The sequence below is a fragment of the Arabidopsis lyrata genome (genome assembly GCF_000004255.2).
Source record: "Arabidopsis lyrata subsp. lyrata unplaced genomic scaffold ARALYscaffold_4, whole genome shotgun sequence".
Taxonomy (NCBI): domain Eukaryota; kingdom Viridiplantae; phylum Streptophyta; class Magnoliopsida; order Brassicales; family Brassicaceae; genus Arabidopsis; species Arabidopsis lyrata.
Window position 1 is genome coordinate 18,821,041 of NW_003302552.1, and position 14,040 is coordinate 18,835,080.

The 14,040-nt window shown below is 36.9% G+C and overlaps 5 protein-coding genes across 10 annotated transcripts; 3 read left to right on the forward strand and 2 right to left on the reverse strand.

Moving 5' to 3' along the window:
- The first annotated feature begins 125 nt into the window (after nt 1–125).
- LOC9317683 lies at nt 126–6,072 on the forward strand. 3 transcript variants are annotated; one of them, XM_021029668.1, is made up of 8 exons: nt 132–566; nt 905–1,239; nt 1,945–2,097; nt 2,526–2,618; nt 2,971–3,029; nt 3,334–3,427; nt 3,695–3,948; nt 5,769–6,072. In XM_021029668.1, exons 1-7 carry the CDS (start codon nt 149–151, stop codon nt 3,917–3,919), a joined length of 1,377 nt encoding a protein of 458 aa, XP_020885327.1. In that variant the 5' UTR covers nt 132–148; the 3' UTR covers nt 3,920–3,948; nt 5,769–6,072. The 3 variants fall into 3 exon arrangements, 2 of the variants coding, with proteins under 2 accessions (XP_002879764.1, XP_020885327.1); XM_002879718.2 differs by lacking the exon at nt 5,769–6,072 and having other exon boundaries at nt 126–566; nt 3,695–4,083; XR_002332848.1 differs by lacking the exon at nt 5,769–6,072 and having other exon boundaries at nt 129–566; nt 2,963–3,029; nt 3,695–4,027.
- LOC9315832 lies at nt 4,004–5,246 on the reverse strand. The gene has a single exon (XM_021029671.1). It carries the CDS (start codon nt 4,923–4,925, stop codon nt 4,314–4,316), a length of 612 nt encoding a protein of 203 aa, XP_020885330.1. The 5' UTR covers nt 4,926–5,246; the 3' UTR covers nt 4,004–4,313.
- A 526-nt stretch (nt 6,073–6,598) lies between the features above and the next one.
- Nucleotides 6,599–8,985, forward strand: LOC9317684. Its single transcript, XM_021028542.1, has 2 exons — nt 6,599–8,636; nt 8,720–8,985. Exon 1 carries the CDS (start codon nt 6,767–6,769, stop codon nt 8,627–8,629), a length of 1,863 nt encoding a protein of 620 aa, XP_020884201.1. The 5' UTR covers nt 6,599–6,766; the 3' UTR covers nt 8,630–8,636; nt 8,720–8,985.
- A 102-nt stretch (nt 8,986–9,087) lies between these two features.
- Nucleotides 9,088–10,866, reverse strand: LOC9315833 (probable histone H2A variant 2). Of its 4 annotated transcripts, none has more exons than XM_021028546.1 (3): nt 10,765–10,866; nt 10,419–10,531; nt 9,088–9,567 (listed from the first exon to the last, which is right to left on the reverse strand). In XM_021028546.1, exons 2-3 carry the CDS (start codon nt 10,527–10,529, stop codon nt 9,271–9,273), a joined length of 408 nt encoding a protein of 135 aa, XP_020884205.1. In that variant the 5' UTR covers nt 10,530–10,531; nt 10,765–10,866; the 3' UTR covers nt 9,088–9,270. The 4 variants fall into 4 exon arrangements, with proteins under 4 accessions (XP_020884205.1, XP_020884206.1, XP_020884203.1 ...); XM_021028547.1 differs by having other exon boundaries at nt 10,669–10,785; XM_021028544.1 differs by lacking the exon at nt 10,765–10,866 and adding an exon at nt 10,614–10,757.
- A 1,223-nt stretch (nt 10,867–12,089) lies between these two features.
- Nucleotides 12,090–13,937, forward strand: LOC9317685. The gene is made up of 3 exons (XM_021029806.1): nt 12,090–12,932; nt 13,013–13,205; nt 13,310–13,937. Exons 1-3 carry the CDS (start codon nt 12,540–12,542, stop codon nt 13,672–13,674), a joined length of 951 nt encoding a protein of 316 aa, XP_020885465.1. The 5' UTR covers nt 12,090–12,539; the 3' UTR covers nt 13,675–13,937.
- The last annotated feature ends 103 nt before the right edge of the window (nt 13,938–14,040 follow it).

The following is a 14,040-nucleotide window of genomic DNA, read 5'->3' on the forward strand; positions in this document are numbered from 1 at the left end:
GTAAAAACTGAATTGAGGCAAACTAAACCGAATCGAATCAAAATTGATCAAACCATAAAACCGAACGAGAAATTTTTTCTTATACCAATCTAAACCGAAGAAAACGAACTGTGATGTGCTTCAGTAATTATGAAATGGATGGGTGGTGATGTTGCAGCCACGAGTCTTTGAAACTTTGCCACTCCAAAAATGGCTAACCAGCTCTTCTCTGCACCAACCCATGGCTTCTTTCAACCACTCCTGGCTCTCTTCTCCACTCACCGAAACTCCTACTTGCTTTTTGTATCCATCTCAACAGCCAAAATCCTTGAAACTCTCACTTTTCCGAACTCGGAGCAACTCCTCGTCGGATCGCTCGTCGGAGGTTGAGCTCGCCGTGGATCCGGTGAAGCTTGCATTGAAGAAAGCCGAAGCTTATAAGAAATCGAAATCGGAGGGAAAAGAACGAGAGCAAAATGCCGGCGACGAGGAATTGCCGCTCTCGGTTAAGGCTGCTATGCAAAAAGCCAATGACTATAAGAAAAGGAAAGGGCTTGGAACTGATGCTGTCGAGGAAGCTAAACCCAGTTCAGTAAAAAACCATCTTTTGCACAAAATTCTTGTAACTGTCTTTGCTTGAGTTTGTAGATCAATGCACTTTTCCACTAGGCTTTAGTATCATTTGAAATTGTGTTTGCTTGAGTAGATCATTCATGTGTTGTTCGTTGCCATTTCGTTATTGGTTTTGAATTGAATTTAGGAGTAAAGTCTTTGACTTTTAGCTGCATCAATGGAGAAATGTTCTTTATGTTAGGGATAGAAGTGCTTGGTGAGGCTGTCAATATGTGGAAAGTTAATGTTCATGTTAATATGTACAAGTTCAATCAAAACATGACCTTGAGATCTTGATTCTGATGGGTTTCAGGTAGTACAGAGCAAAGTTTTGTTAGATCATCAAACAAGGTTGTTGAAGATAATGATGTTAAGAAGAAAGAATTGAAAGTCTCCAGCATTGATTTCATGGGGCTTGGCTTTGCTGATAAGAAAAGCACAAGAGGGCTTCCAGCGGGACTTGTTCCTATTGTCGACTATCTTCCTGAAGGAGACTTACCTGAGGTGGAGTTTATTGTTGGTGATAAAACAAGATTTGCGGAGAAAGTAAAGGAGGTCGAGCAAGAAGGAGATGGAAACTCTGATGTGTATAAGCCCAAAGTTTCTACATGGGGAGTTTTCCCAAGACCTAGCAACATCTCTAAGACGGTATGTGACTGGCCCATCATATGTGTTATGCTGGATTAGTTGTTCCAAAAACCCCAAGGGGAAAGAAGTTGTATGTCCAATGTTGTTAAGATAGGGTTGATAGAGCCAATTTACTTCAGACATTTAGAAATAGGAGTACCAGAAAGGTTTCATGGGTTTATCATTTAGTTCGCATATCATGTCGTCTACTCTGAAATATGATGCATCAAAAATGACTTGTTTGTGTATTTTCCTCTAGAAATAAGTACATTCTGGATTGTTGGCTATGGTATAAAAACTTGCTTAGTATTCTGAAGTGGGCTAGATACAGATAGTTCTTTGAATTGTTTGAATAATTCATTCTGTCGATGGCTGCGAAATTCTATCAACTCTGCCTAATTTATATCCCTCATTTTAAGTGATGTCAAAAAAGAAAAAAAAATATCCCTCCTTTTAAGCTAGATGATAAGTAAATACATGTATATGTCCTAAAACACTATTTTCTCCAAGTAGCATTTGCACTAGGTTTCTGAACAACTTGAAATTTCTAAAACTAATCCATTCATGGTGATGAGCGTGGGAAGCCAATTTTGGCTGTATAAATTTGCATCTTCTGATGAGAAGTTTATCAACTCTTAACTTCAATGGTTTTGGAATGTATACTTTTCTGTTAACATCTATGGTCTCAAGTCATAAGGATTGAGATATATACTTTTCTTGTTTAAGTTTGGTGGTGGAAGGACACTCCGACCGGGGGATTCAGTTGAGACCGCTGAAGAGAGGATTGTGAGAGAAGAACAGACAAAAAAATTGCTCATAGCCTACAAGGAATCAATCGGACTGAACATTGATCCCAAACTCAAACTTGAGTGTGAGAAGGTACTCCAAATACATTTTTGTTCTTACAACTTTTTTGAGGACAGACCTGATGGTGAACTTAATTTGGATGTAATATTGCAAAACAATCTCATTTACAGAATAATTTTGCTCTTAGTGAGAATGCTCCAATCTATATCTTATAAATTTCTAGCTGCCGTCTTTAAAATCCTATTTATAGATCATATAGAGCTAGGATATGGTTCAGCTGAAACTGTGCAATGGACTCATGTTCACTCAAGCAGATTCTCTTAGATTTGCACGTTGTCACATTTAGAAAGTTGAAAAATTGATTTCAGAGGAGAATAACTAAAAAAGGTTATGTGCTTTATCTACAGGCATGTCTGCTCCTATCTGTGTTTCAAGGTAGCTAGAATCGTTTTGCTCATCATTCACTTCTTCCCTTGATTGTGATACTTCAATTATAACAGGCAATAGAAGAGGGGAACTCGCTTATGGATTCTGGGAAACTCAAGGAAGCTTTGCCATACTATGAAAAGGTCATGGAGAAAATAGTTTTCAAGGTAATTTCTGCAAATCTGGTTTATTACTCATCTTATACTCATGTCTACGTTTATGGATTAGTCTACTCATTCCTTTTCTACATATGCCTTACTCGTTTTGACTACATGAGAACTTTATTATCTACCCATCAGTATGTATGTGGAGCAAAAATTCAACAAGCTTATATAACAGCCAACCACACAATCAGTAAAAGTATTTTAAGGACCTGATTATTTTGCATTAATTAGTTTCTTGCTTTGTTGGGTGTCACTTTATCGGAATCTTAATCGATTGATCCACCTAGATCACCTAAAGTTCTTATGTTCGCTGTAGTAGATGTGACCTTAACTAGTTCCGAGTTTAGTTGTGCAGAGTGAGCTTCATGGACTAGCGGCTTTGCAGTGGTCTATTTGTCAGGATTCACTTCGAAAGTAAGTTTTTCTCTCCTTATAATTTCTCTTGATGCAACTACAGGGTGACAAGTATTTCTTCATGATTATATATTTGTATTTGTAAACCATAGTCCCAAAACTCTATCAAGCTCCAAAAGTCCCCAAAGAAAACCACAAAATACTAGTTTCTAACTACCAAGTTGATGGCTCGTTTGTGAATGTTCTAAAATATCCTCAAAAGTAGTTTTGTTGAGTGATGTCAAAAACAAAAAAAAATAGTCTTGTTGAGTATTGGCCTTATGGGATCTTGTGCGTTAAAATCGTATTTTGGAGCGACTGACAGGACAGACAAAGCAAGGCGCATGTATGAGAAGCTTATATCCCACCCAAACTCGGGAGTGAGCAAGAAAGCGAGGCAGTTCATGTTCAGTTTTCAGGTAACTCAAACACCCACAAAAGTATTATACCTACAAAGCCCAACAAGCAGATAGTTGAGTTTGCTATATATCTGACTATGATCGGACAAGAGCCAATTCAACTCTTTTTGTTTTCCTATTGTGTGTCTAATGATAAAAAGAGTTGGCTTAAGAAATTGTTACACCCAGAGACATCTCTTAATATACCATAACTCATAGCGGTTTCAATCCAGTTTTGGCAAACAGTTTCCCTGAATAATGTGAGGTTTTTTCTTTACACTCTTGTAGGCAATGGAGATGCTGAAGGTTAAGGGGTCGAGCTTCATCGATGAAAACACTGGTTATCAGGACTACTTTGAAGCCTTTGTCAAAGATAAAACGGATTACCAAGCGCAGGAAGAAAAAGAAGGAGAGGCAATGGGGATAAATGAGACACTCCTATATGTGATTCTTCTTGCGTCTCCGATTCTAATGGTCTTCATTGTGGCTGCACAGAGAGGGAATATGCACTGAAGACACAAATTCTTGTCAACTTCTTACATGTAAGTGTTGTAAATATATGAAGTAACTCATTTTATTTCAATTAATTAAAGATTATGCACACAAAGCTTCTTTTATTAATTGAATATTAGAAACAATCACTAAAGAGAATATATAAACAAAGCTAGTTGATCCTAGTTTCTTCTACCTTTGGATGAGAGTAATACTTCATCTCTATAAATCCTAAAACACAAAACAACCCCAACTAGGAAAAGAAGTATGATTGAATAAAGAAACTATACCCATCTTTATAACTAGGAATCCCCAAGTTTTAACCACACTTTTCACATTTCATTCAAATAATGCTAAACCCTGAGTCTCATAAGATTTGATCATCCATGGCCACACCACATGTCACAAATCCAAACTACTTCTTGGTCTGTCCCTGACCGGCCGCTGAGCCACCTTTACCTCCTCCCGCAGAACTACCAGCTCCGCCGGCTCCACCAGCATTGACCGTTGTAACTTTAAACCTATCATTTTTTAGATCTGATGGACCCAAATTAACCCCTTTCGAAGTGAAACGTGGCGAACCAGCACTAAGACTCCTCTGCATAGTCATTGACTTTGTATGAGGACGAGAATCTTGTTTGAATTGGGACACAGCGTCTCCGATTTTGTTGAAGAAACCAAGAAACTCTTCTTTAGCTGCACCTGGAAACATCTTTTTAAGCAGCTGAAGTTGTCCCACGTAAAGCTCTCTCATATACTCTAAAACCATCAAGACTTTCATGTCCATCCTTGATCCCTCATCACCATCACCATCATAATCAACATCATCATTTTGTTCTTCATAAACTCTGTGGTAGCTATCTCCCATGTCGCTGTATTGTCTCTTCATACTCCCACTTCTCAACCTTGTAGATTCAGGGTCATCAAACAATCCAAAGAAGAGGCTGTTCTTGCAGTTGTTGCCTTCGTCCTTTGTGGATTGGTGATTCAGAGAATTGATGTTAAGATGTTTCTTCCCCATAGACATACTTATTCGCAATCACCACAGAAAGAAAGAAGTTGGCCAAATCTTTTGTTTCTTTTGTTTAGAGTATGTTTCAAGATCTGAAGAAATGAAGCAAGAATATGTTTAGATATAAATAAGAAATAAAGATTTGGAAGCCAAATAATGTGGAGAAAGATAAGATTTTTTGCTTGTTCCCGACTTGTCAACACGACGTTGTCACGACTTCTTCAAAGAAGACTAGAAGATGGGTCCGAAGCATTTGATTTTATTTTTATTTTGCTTCTGGCCAATCATGAAGCGCCAGTGTATGTAACTGTCACCATTCTTGAGTAGTTTCTTGGGAGAAGCTGCAACTTCGGAGATAAGTGCATACATTACACATTTTTCATAACTTACGTGTAGAAAGAAGTGAAAATATACATAAATTAAATTCAAAACGGCGGAGACTTATCTGCTTTTGATGGCTAAAGTTGTGGAAGGTAAAGTTTGCACGGATAATACTAACTTGTATTTCGAAACTCTATAATTATTATGTAATCAAATTCATGTATTTTATAATTTTGGAATTGTGACAACATTTTTTAAACACTTAAACGAACGATCATATAGTATTCAAGGAATTCACATTCAATTTTTTACCTCTCGTAATATGTTAAAACTCTACTAAAGAACATTGAACCTTACACAATTTTGATTTATTAAACGTACTCTACAACCCAAATATGTTGATAATTTCGTATTAAAACCTTTTGTTTCAGTGTTTCAAGAGCATTATATTCAGTTTACACTTTCAATTATATTCACATATTAAAAAACTTTTGTAAACATTAACTTAACCAATGTTGCATGTTTATTGTGATTCAGTTCAGGTCAGTATCGGTTTGGTATAAACCCGAATTGAGGAGCTGGTGAATGGTGATTGGTGAAGACATGAAGTAGGGGAAGGGGATGGTTTCAAGGGAGAGCAAAGTTAAAACAAAGACTCTGAACACGTCAGAGGGTTTGTCCTTACATTGGATATCAGTATAAAAATGTTACATTAAATACTCTATTCTCTACTTAGTTGTATCCAAGAGTTCATTGAGCTTTTTCTCTCTCGATTCTTGCTTGTTGTTCATAAGATTTAAGATTTAACAAACCTTTTCTCATAGTGGATTGTCGGACTGAATCTGATCGAGGCTTATGATCCAATCAAACTCGTAAAAATGTGTTTATTTTCATAACGATCTTTCTTGTGCGGTTCCGTTCTAAAAAACCTATTGCGATCTATTCTGTTTTTCAGAGATTGTGAATGATTGCAACGAATATAAGATGTGTTTAGTCCATGGTTGAATCAAATAATATCTTAGCTTCCTTAATCTAGAAAGCATTATGTGCGAAAATATCAAATTAATATATATGGGAATTAATAAATTAATAAAAAAAAAAGGAGATTCGTTGTTAATTTGAGGGATAAGACAGGAGCCTAAAAAAAAGATTTGAGAGAGAAAGACAAAATAACATAATGCGCATTATTTCGTGCAACACGAAGAAGCCAATAATTAATCATCCCTTAAAAAATGGGCACAATAATAAAAGAGAAATTGCCCAAAAAAAAAAATATAATAATAATAAAAGAGAAGTAGACCCACCCACCAAAACCAATCTCTTTATCAGTAGTGCTTTGTCCAAATCACAAAAGTTTATTCAAATCTTTCATTTGTTTTAAGTTTGAACCAAATTCACGTAAAGTTTACAAAAGGCACTAAGACAAAACCGCACACGTATCTTTACCCTACCACCGCCATTGAAATCTTCCCATTTTCCTCTGCTCTAAACAAACAACAATAACTTTGTCTTCAGGCAAAGCAAAAAAAGGAAAGATGGTTCAGAGGAAGACTTGTCTAACAATCGAGTCTTCTTCCAATCTCCAACCTGAAACTCGATTCGGACAAGAACATCTCAAGAACCTTGGACCAGAGATGATGATGATGAAGAGAACTAAACCTAGAAGGAAGCTTAAAGACAATCATGTTTCTTCTCAATCAGGTAAGTCACAAGAACTACCAAAGCATGATCTTGTTGTTAAAGTGATAGGTGGTTCACCTAATTACATGAAAGGCACTAGTAGTTCTGAGGCAAGAAAGGAGAACAAGAAAAGACTTAATCTTTCAAGGAATCAGAAGAACCAAGCTGGTCTAAAACATGATTCTCGTTATGGAGTTAACAAGGAAAAAAGTTATAACAAGCCGAGTTCTAGGATCGGTAGGGGTTTGACAAAGGCTCCGAGTTTCAAGAGATGTTCACAGAGAGCTACTTGTTCTTCAACTCTAAAAGATTCCAAGTTTCCAGAGTATTTGATGCTTAACCATGGCGAGACTTTTGATCAAATTAATGGAACCTCTGTTTTGAAAGTCTGTCCTTACACGTATTGTTCACTCAACGGTCATCTTCACTCCGTGCAGTATCCTCCTCTGAAAAGCTTTATATCCTCGAGGAGGCAGAGTTTGAAGTCCCAGAAGAGTGTGAAAATGGAAGCTTATAAGGAAGAGTATGTTAAGATGGATATTGAGGAGAAGAAAGAGTTTGAGGATGTAAATGGAGGTGCTTGTGAGGTTGATATTGATAGTCAAATCTCGGAAACTGTTTCTGAAGGAGCACCTCGTTCTGAAACTGATTCTGATGATTACTCTGATAGTGCTGAGATGGTGAGTTTATCAGAAGGTGATCATGACATTGAGTTAAAAGAATCTGGTTTGGAGGAGACTTTGGTAGATGACTCTGTGAATGAGGTACAAGAGAAAGTAAACAGAGATGGAGATGCTGATCTTTTAAAAGAATCTGATTTGGAGGAGACTTTGGTAGATGACTCAATGAATGAGATTCAAGATGAAGGAAACAGAGATGGAGATTCTGATCACTCTGGTTGCTTTGATTCTGAAGTTATCTGTATAATCAAGAACTCAGAAGCAGATAATGCAATTGAGGAGACTTTGGTAGATGACTCTGTGAAAGATCTCGAAGAGACAGCAAACATAGATGGGGATGCTAATCTATTTGGTTGCTTTAGTTCTGAAGTTATCGATATGATGAAGAACAAAGAAGCAGATAATGCAATCGAGGAGACTTTGGTAGATGACTCTATGAAAGAGATCCAAGAGAAAGAAAACAAAGATGAAGATGCTGATGTATCTAGTTGCTTTGTTTCAGAAGTTATTGATATGATAAAGAACTCAGCTGCAAGTAATGCTATTGAGGATAAAGATGATGCTGGTGAAGAGACACTAAAAGATGAAGCTGAAGACTGCAAAGAGGAGTTTCAAGACCAGACTGAAGTTATATTGATGACAGAAGAAAAGGCAAAGGTTCCATATAACCGTACACGAAAACCCTGCAACCAAGAAGAGCCAGACTCTAGCATTTCATGGACTATCATCAAATGCAAGAAACCCGTTGCAGAGACAGAGGATTTAAGAGCATTCAACCCAAGAGAACCCAATTACCTTCCAGTTGTAGTGGAGGAGGATTCTGAAAAGGTGGACCTCAAGCATCAAGACATAGATGAGAGGAGAAACTCAGAGGATTGGATGTTTGATTATGCTCTGCAGCGTGCTGTTAGCAAACTTGCCCCAGCAAGGAAGAGGAAAGTTGCATTACTCGTCGAGGCATTTGAAACCGTGCAACCACATGGTAGAGAACCTGCAGAGGTTTTAAGTTATGGAAGACACCTTCAAGCCTGCAATTAATATAAAGGTGAAATAACAACATTTCTTATAACGCGGCTAATAGACCAAATATGTTGCAAGTTCTGCTTAGGAACACCTTGTTTGCTGCAGGTCCAGGGATGATCCAAGGAAGGCAACTGAAGGAAGATGAATGACATTTTATTTATTTATTTACTTACAAGAACCAAACCCAAGTGTAAACTTTGATGGTTTATTTCATAGCTCTTTGTGTGGTAGTTATAAGTTATGTTCCCTCAATGTATGAGGACTCGTGTGTATGTGTGCTTGCTTGAGGACTAATTTATGCGTTTGTCTAGTTCTGTATAACTATTTTAAAATTGTGTAACAATCAAATGCTGTGGTCATCAGTTGCTATAGATGTTGATTGTTGTTTTCATCGTCTAATCGAGGATTTCTATTGTTTTCTATTATCCGGGTTTAGCTAGAAGAGAGGCATGCAACAGTATAGGAAACCAAGAAATCAAGAATCATCATCCTTAATCATGTAAGCATTAGCAAAATAACAGGAGTATGAGTCTAAAACGAGAGACCTACAAGTTAAAATGAACCCATATACACTGAAGGACGTCCATGAGATAGCTAATATAACTAGCAAAGCACATAGTAAAGTAAACTGAGACTTAGGACTCGGAGACAGATACTCAATCCTTGGTGACTTTGTTGACAAGGGACTTGTGGATGTGAGGGATCACACCTCCTCCTGCAATTGTTCCTTTGATGAGAGTGTCAAGCTCCTCATCTCCTCTGATTGCAAGTTGCAAATGCCTTGGTGTTATTCTCTTCACTTTCAGATCCTTGCTCGCATTTCCAGCTAACTCGAGAACTTCAGCAGTTAAGTATTCTAGAATTGATGCAGTGTAGACAGCAGCAGTGGCACCAACTCTTCCATGTGCTGAAACTCTTTGCTTGAGTTGACGATGAATACGACCCACTGGAAACTGAAAGAAGACCACATCGGAAAGAAAAAAATAAGCATATCACTTAAAGCAAAGAGAAAGGCTTCCCATTAATCAGACATATCTTCTTGTAGATAGATATTGTAGATAGATATACATTCAAACTGCAAACATTTATATAGGGGAAGCACAATATATGATAACCAATTACACAAAATCCAATGAGTTATGAAACGCTAACCAATTGTTTATCTTATAAATAACTACAGAAGACACTTAAACTAACCACACAGTTCTTTTATTTGCTTGACCATTCATCTAGTACATCTTATAGATATTACAACGTATCAAGTGATTATCATAGTAAAAGACACTGCAGCAATAAAGCCATATAAGAAACATAGACTTGTATGGATTCAGTGATATCTACAATTCGGCTTTAACAAGGAAGATTCCCAAAAGTAAACTAATGACAATAACACACACACACAAACATACACAAGACAAGTAGATGCTTCAATTAAGGCTCACTTAGTACCAATTGGTAGTACACTGTAATTAGCTACAAAACAGAAGCACTCCATTGTATAAACGTTACTCTAGAATCTAGATAGATAACACTGTTTTCCAACATACGCAGCTACAAAGATTGCATACAGAGAAACCAAGTTAGTGTGTATAAACCATAGTTACTTTATTGCAGAAACACAGAGCGAAACATATTTCCAGAAACTAGAGAGGCAACGATTTCACAATAATGCATTAAAGATAGAACAAAGTATAAATCTAGTTCCCAAATCACAAATGAACATAAATCAAAAACCCTAAAGCACATTCAAACTCAGAGCCACTCGATTCTCAACACGCAAAAGGAGCTAGGGTTTGAGGAGTACCTGAATACCGGCGCGAGAAGAGCGAGAGATGGATTTCTTCTTACCACTGTCTTTGTTAGCAGCTGCCGTCGTCTTCGCAGCTATAAGTCCTTTCCCGCCTTTACCAGCCATATCTACAGAAACCAAACAAAAGAAAAGAAGTTCAAAATTTCAGAATTCCCAGATCCGTCGAAGAAATCAAAGAAGATTACTTGCCGATAGAGAAGCAAACAACAATGGAGAAACAAGACCGAATCGTTTGGTGAAGAACCTATCGAAATTCGCGGCGAGAAAATCGATACAGAGACAAAATCGAAACAAAAGAGATACGTCGAATCAAAAACCCTAACTCAGAGAGGGAAAGTACCTGAAAAGTGAAAACGAGAGCGGGATGCTCGAAAATTGTGCGGGAGAGCTTTTAAAAAATTGGACTTGTTGGGCCGGCTTTGTTTAGATCTTGTGGATTCGTTTACCTGTCTTATCTCTTTTTATATATTACTGCGAGAAAAGATCTTTACTTCAATAGATTTGACATTTTTAATTTCCTTAACCTAGAAATTTACATTTTTCCCAAACCTTTCCTTATTCAATCCGTAATTTTCTAAATTGAAAAAATGGTCATTTTCTAAATTGCTATAATTCTTCTCTTTTTTTGGGTCAACATGTTAACATTATAGTATTTAGTTATCTGTAAAAAATTCGTATAACTCTTGTTTTATTGAAAAATAAATATTTTATTAAATCATTTGAAAGAAAATTTGTAGTTAAAAGATAATGGATATTACCACCTCACATGATGGTATTAAAAAAATGAACGTATTTTCTCTTCAATGTTTTAATTATACATTTTATCAAAAAAAAAAAAAGATTTAAGTATACATGATACATTACTTGTTATATTTTAAAAAAACTCGATTTTTGAATGTACAACTAACTTCTTATAAAACTTTTTTTTGCTCAAATTTATTAATATCCTTAAATTTCTACTAAAATCACCCCAAAATAAAAAAAAAAATAAAAAAAAATGTTGATTGTGACTTGTGACAACTTGTACAGAAGAGTAGTCAATTAGTCATAGTTTCTTTTTCATTGTTATTGTCTCTACTCTATTCAAATGTATTTGATCGTGTGCCAAGACTCAATATTATCGATGTTTTTGTTTAATCTGTTAAAGATATCAGTATTATGGATGTTGTTTAATTCTTTTTATTTATTTATGAATGTTGATCAAATATCTTTTTTTTGGGGACGAATATCTTTAATCCGCTTAATTTAAATTTTAAACTATGAGATTACTACGTAATTGTATCTGTACGGAGATACTACAGAATATGCCAAAATACGTATGCACCGCAAAAAGTACGTACGTTGGATACGGAGGGGCGTTTCCGTCATCTCACCCATTCCTTCTCAACTTATTCAGGGTGAATTTGCTAACTGACTCCCGGCCTAAGTGGAGTCGCAGACACGTCCTCTATCTGAAACGCATTGAGGGTAGTTTTGACTTTTCCTCAAACCAATAGCATCGGATCTTAGCCATTTGTGAAGAACCAACACCGTTGATCTCACGACACGTGCCTTGATCGTTTTACAGATTTAGCTATTTTGAACACGTAGGATACACACTAACACACGTGTATATCAAATCCTTTCCCTTTATAAAACCCACCCCCAAAACAAAGCTTATCCTCTTTACTCTTCGCCACATCACAAGATTTTTGTTTTTGTTCCGTTTCTCGAAAATTCAGTTTCATCATCATCCTCTCTGGATTTTTTTATTCAATCTACTTTTCAATCGCCGGCGATAATCAGATCTCTGTGTAACAAAAAATGATGAAATCGACGGCGAGATTTGCGTCTGACTGTCGTTATAATGATCACAAAAGCATAAAAGCGTGACGTTTCCGCGTCTTCGCGTATCTCGGAAACTTTAATCCGTATCTAAAGAGCTAAATTTAAAGCGATCTTTCTCTTTTTCTTTTTATATTTTTTTTTCCTGAAGCTTGCCCAGTTTCGAAGTTATTCCATGCTTTATCTTCAAGTTTAGATCATAGTTTTCGACAAAAATATTTGGAGATTAGGTTTTAGTTTTTTTGTTCAGCTTGATCTGGATTTGTCGATTTGAATTTTTGAGTAATCGCAATGCCATTTCATATGAAAATCCAACCGATCGACGATTCCGATGTATCGGAAGAGGTACCTTTCCCGGAGACGATGAGACAAATGCCGAAATCGAGGCTGAAGCGTCTCTTTGAGCGTCAGTTCACTAATAAGAACGTTTCGGAGAAATTTTCCGGCTCAGATGTTGAGGCACCGCTTCCGAGAGGTAACTCTGGAGATTTTGAGCCGAGCTCGGTTTGTTTGGCGAAGATGGTTCTAAATTTCATGGAGGATAACAACGGCGGCGATAAACAGCGGTGTGGCCGTAGCCGATGTAATTGCTTTAGCGGGAGTGGTACAGAGAGCTCTGACGATGAATCTGAATGGTCTGATGGTTTCAAATGTTCTTCTGGTGAAGCTTGTGAGATCCTCAAGGTATGATTCATCAGTTTTGTTCTGGATTCTAGCTTTGTTTGATAAGCAGAAACTTGATATATGGAGATTTGATTTTGTAGAGTTTGGTTCTCTGTAAGAGCATCCGTGAGAGGAATTTGCTGAGTGATGTGACCAAGATTGTTGAAACAAGTAAGAATTGCAAGCTTAAAAACGAATCATGCTTGGAAAGTGTGGTTAATGGGTTAGTGAGCTTAGGTTATGATGCGGCTCTGTGCAAATCTCGCTGGGAGAAATCGCCTTCTTGTCCTGCTGGTATAGTCTATTAACTCTTATCCTCTGTGAAAAGGCAAACTTGTGAAGCCATTTCTTAGATCCTTGCTTGACAATAGAGTTGGTTGTTTTGTGAAATGAAACAGGGGAATATGAGTATGTGGATGTGATAATGAAAGGTGACAGACTGTTGATCGACATAGATTTCAAATCGAAGTTCGAGATTGCTCGTGCAACAAAGACATACAAGTCGATGCTACAAACTCTGCCTTACATCTTTGTGGGGAAAGCAGATAGGCTGCAGAGGATCATCATCCTTATATGTAAAGCAGCAAAGCAGAGCTTGAAGAAGAAAGGACTTCATGTGCCGCCATGGAGGAGAACTGAGTATGTGAAATCCAAGTGGCTGTCTTCTCATGTACGTGCAGATCAACACTCAATTGAGAAAGATAAGCAAGAATCAGTAGATATGATCACTGAATCGGTCGGTTCCATAGTTTTCGGTGTCTGAAGGTTTATATATATGGCATAACCTTCTAGAGAGGTGTGAGATATAGGAGTATTCGAATCCCTTAATAGTTTTTGATATCAAGGGTATGTTTACAGGATCCATGCACGCGTAAAAGTGGCTCCCCTTTTGTCTTTTTTTTTTTTGGGTGTAAGGGAGAGTGTGATCCAACTCTATGGTTGTTGCTCTATGAGGATTAATAGTATTTTATGTTTTTGAGACATTGGTTAATCATAAATATCATTGTGGACGTAAATACTTGTGAATTGTGATAGTGATTAATTTTTGGCGCATCCTTCATACGAGTATATTTTAAAACATTAAAACCTGTGAAGCCAATCATTTTGCATATGGAATTGTTAATTTAAA

Excerpts from the sequence above, each read along its gene's own strand:
- LOC9317683 (XM_002879718.2), top strand. The coding sequence starts at position 149 with ATGTTGCAGCCACGAGTCTTTGAAACTTTGCCACTCCAAAAATGGCTA. Across the intron at positions 1,240-1,944 it reads CTAGCAACATCTCTAAGACG|TTTGGTGGTGGAAGGACACT; the intron begins GTATGTGACTGG and ends TTCTTGTTTAAG. Across the intron at positions 3,428-3,694 it reads AGTTCATGTTCAGTTTTCAG|GCAATGGAGATGCTGAAGGT; the intron begins GTAACTCAAACA and ends ACACTCTTGTAG.
- LOC9315832 (XM_021029671.1), bottom strand. The coding sequence starts at position 4,925 with ATGTCTATGGGGAAGAAACATCTTAACATCAATTCTCTGAATCACCAA.
- LOC9317684 (XM_021028542.1), top strand. The coding sequence starts at position 6,767 with ATGGTTCAGAGGAAGACTTGTCTAACAATCGAGTCTTCTTCCAATCTC.
- LOC9315833 (XM_021028546.1), bottom strand. The coding sequence starts at position 10,529 with ATGGCTGGTAAAGGCGGGAAAGGACTTATAGCTGCGAAGACGACGGCA. Across the intron at positions 9,568-10,418 it reads CTTCTCGCGCCGGTATTCAG|TTTCCAGTGGGTCGTATTCA; the intron begins GTACTCCTCAAA and ends GTCTTCTTTCAG.
- LOC9317685 (XM_021029806.1), top strand. The coding sequence starts at position 12,540 with ATGCCATTTCATATGAAAATCCAACCGATCGACGATTCCGATGTATCG. Across the intron at positions 12,933-13,012 it reads AAGCTTGTGAGATCCTCAAG|AGTTTGGTTCTCTGTAAGAG; the intron begins GTATGATTCATC and ends TTGATTTTGTAG. Across the intron at positions 13,206-13,309 it reads ATCGCCTTCTTGTCCTGCTG|GGGAATATGAGTATGTGGAT; the intron begins GTATAGTCTATT and ends GAAATGAAACAG.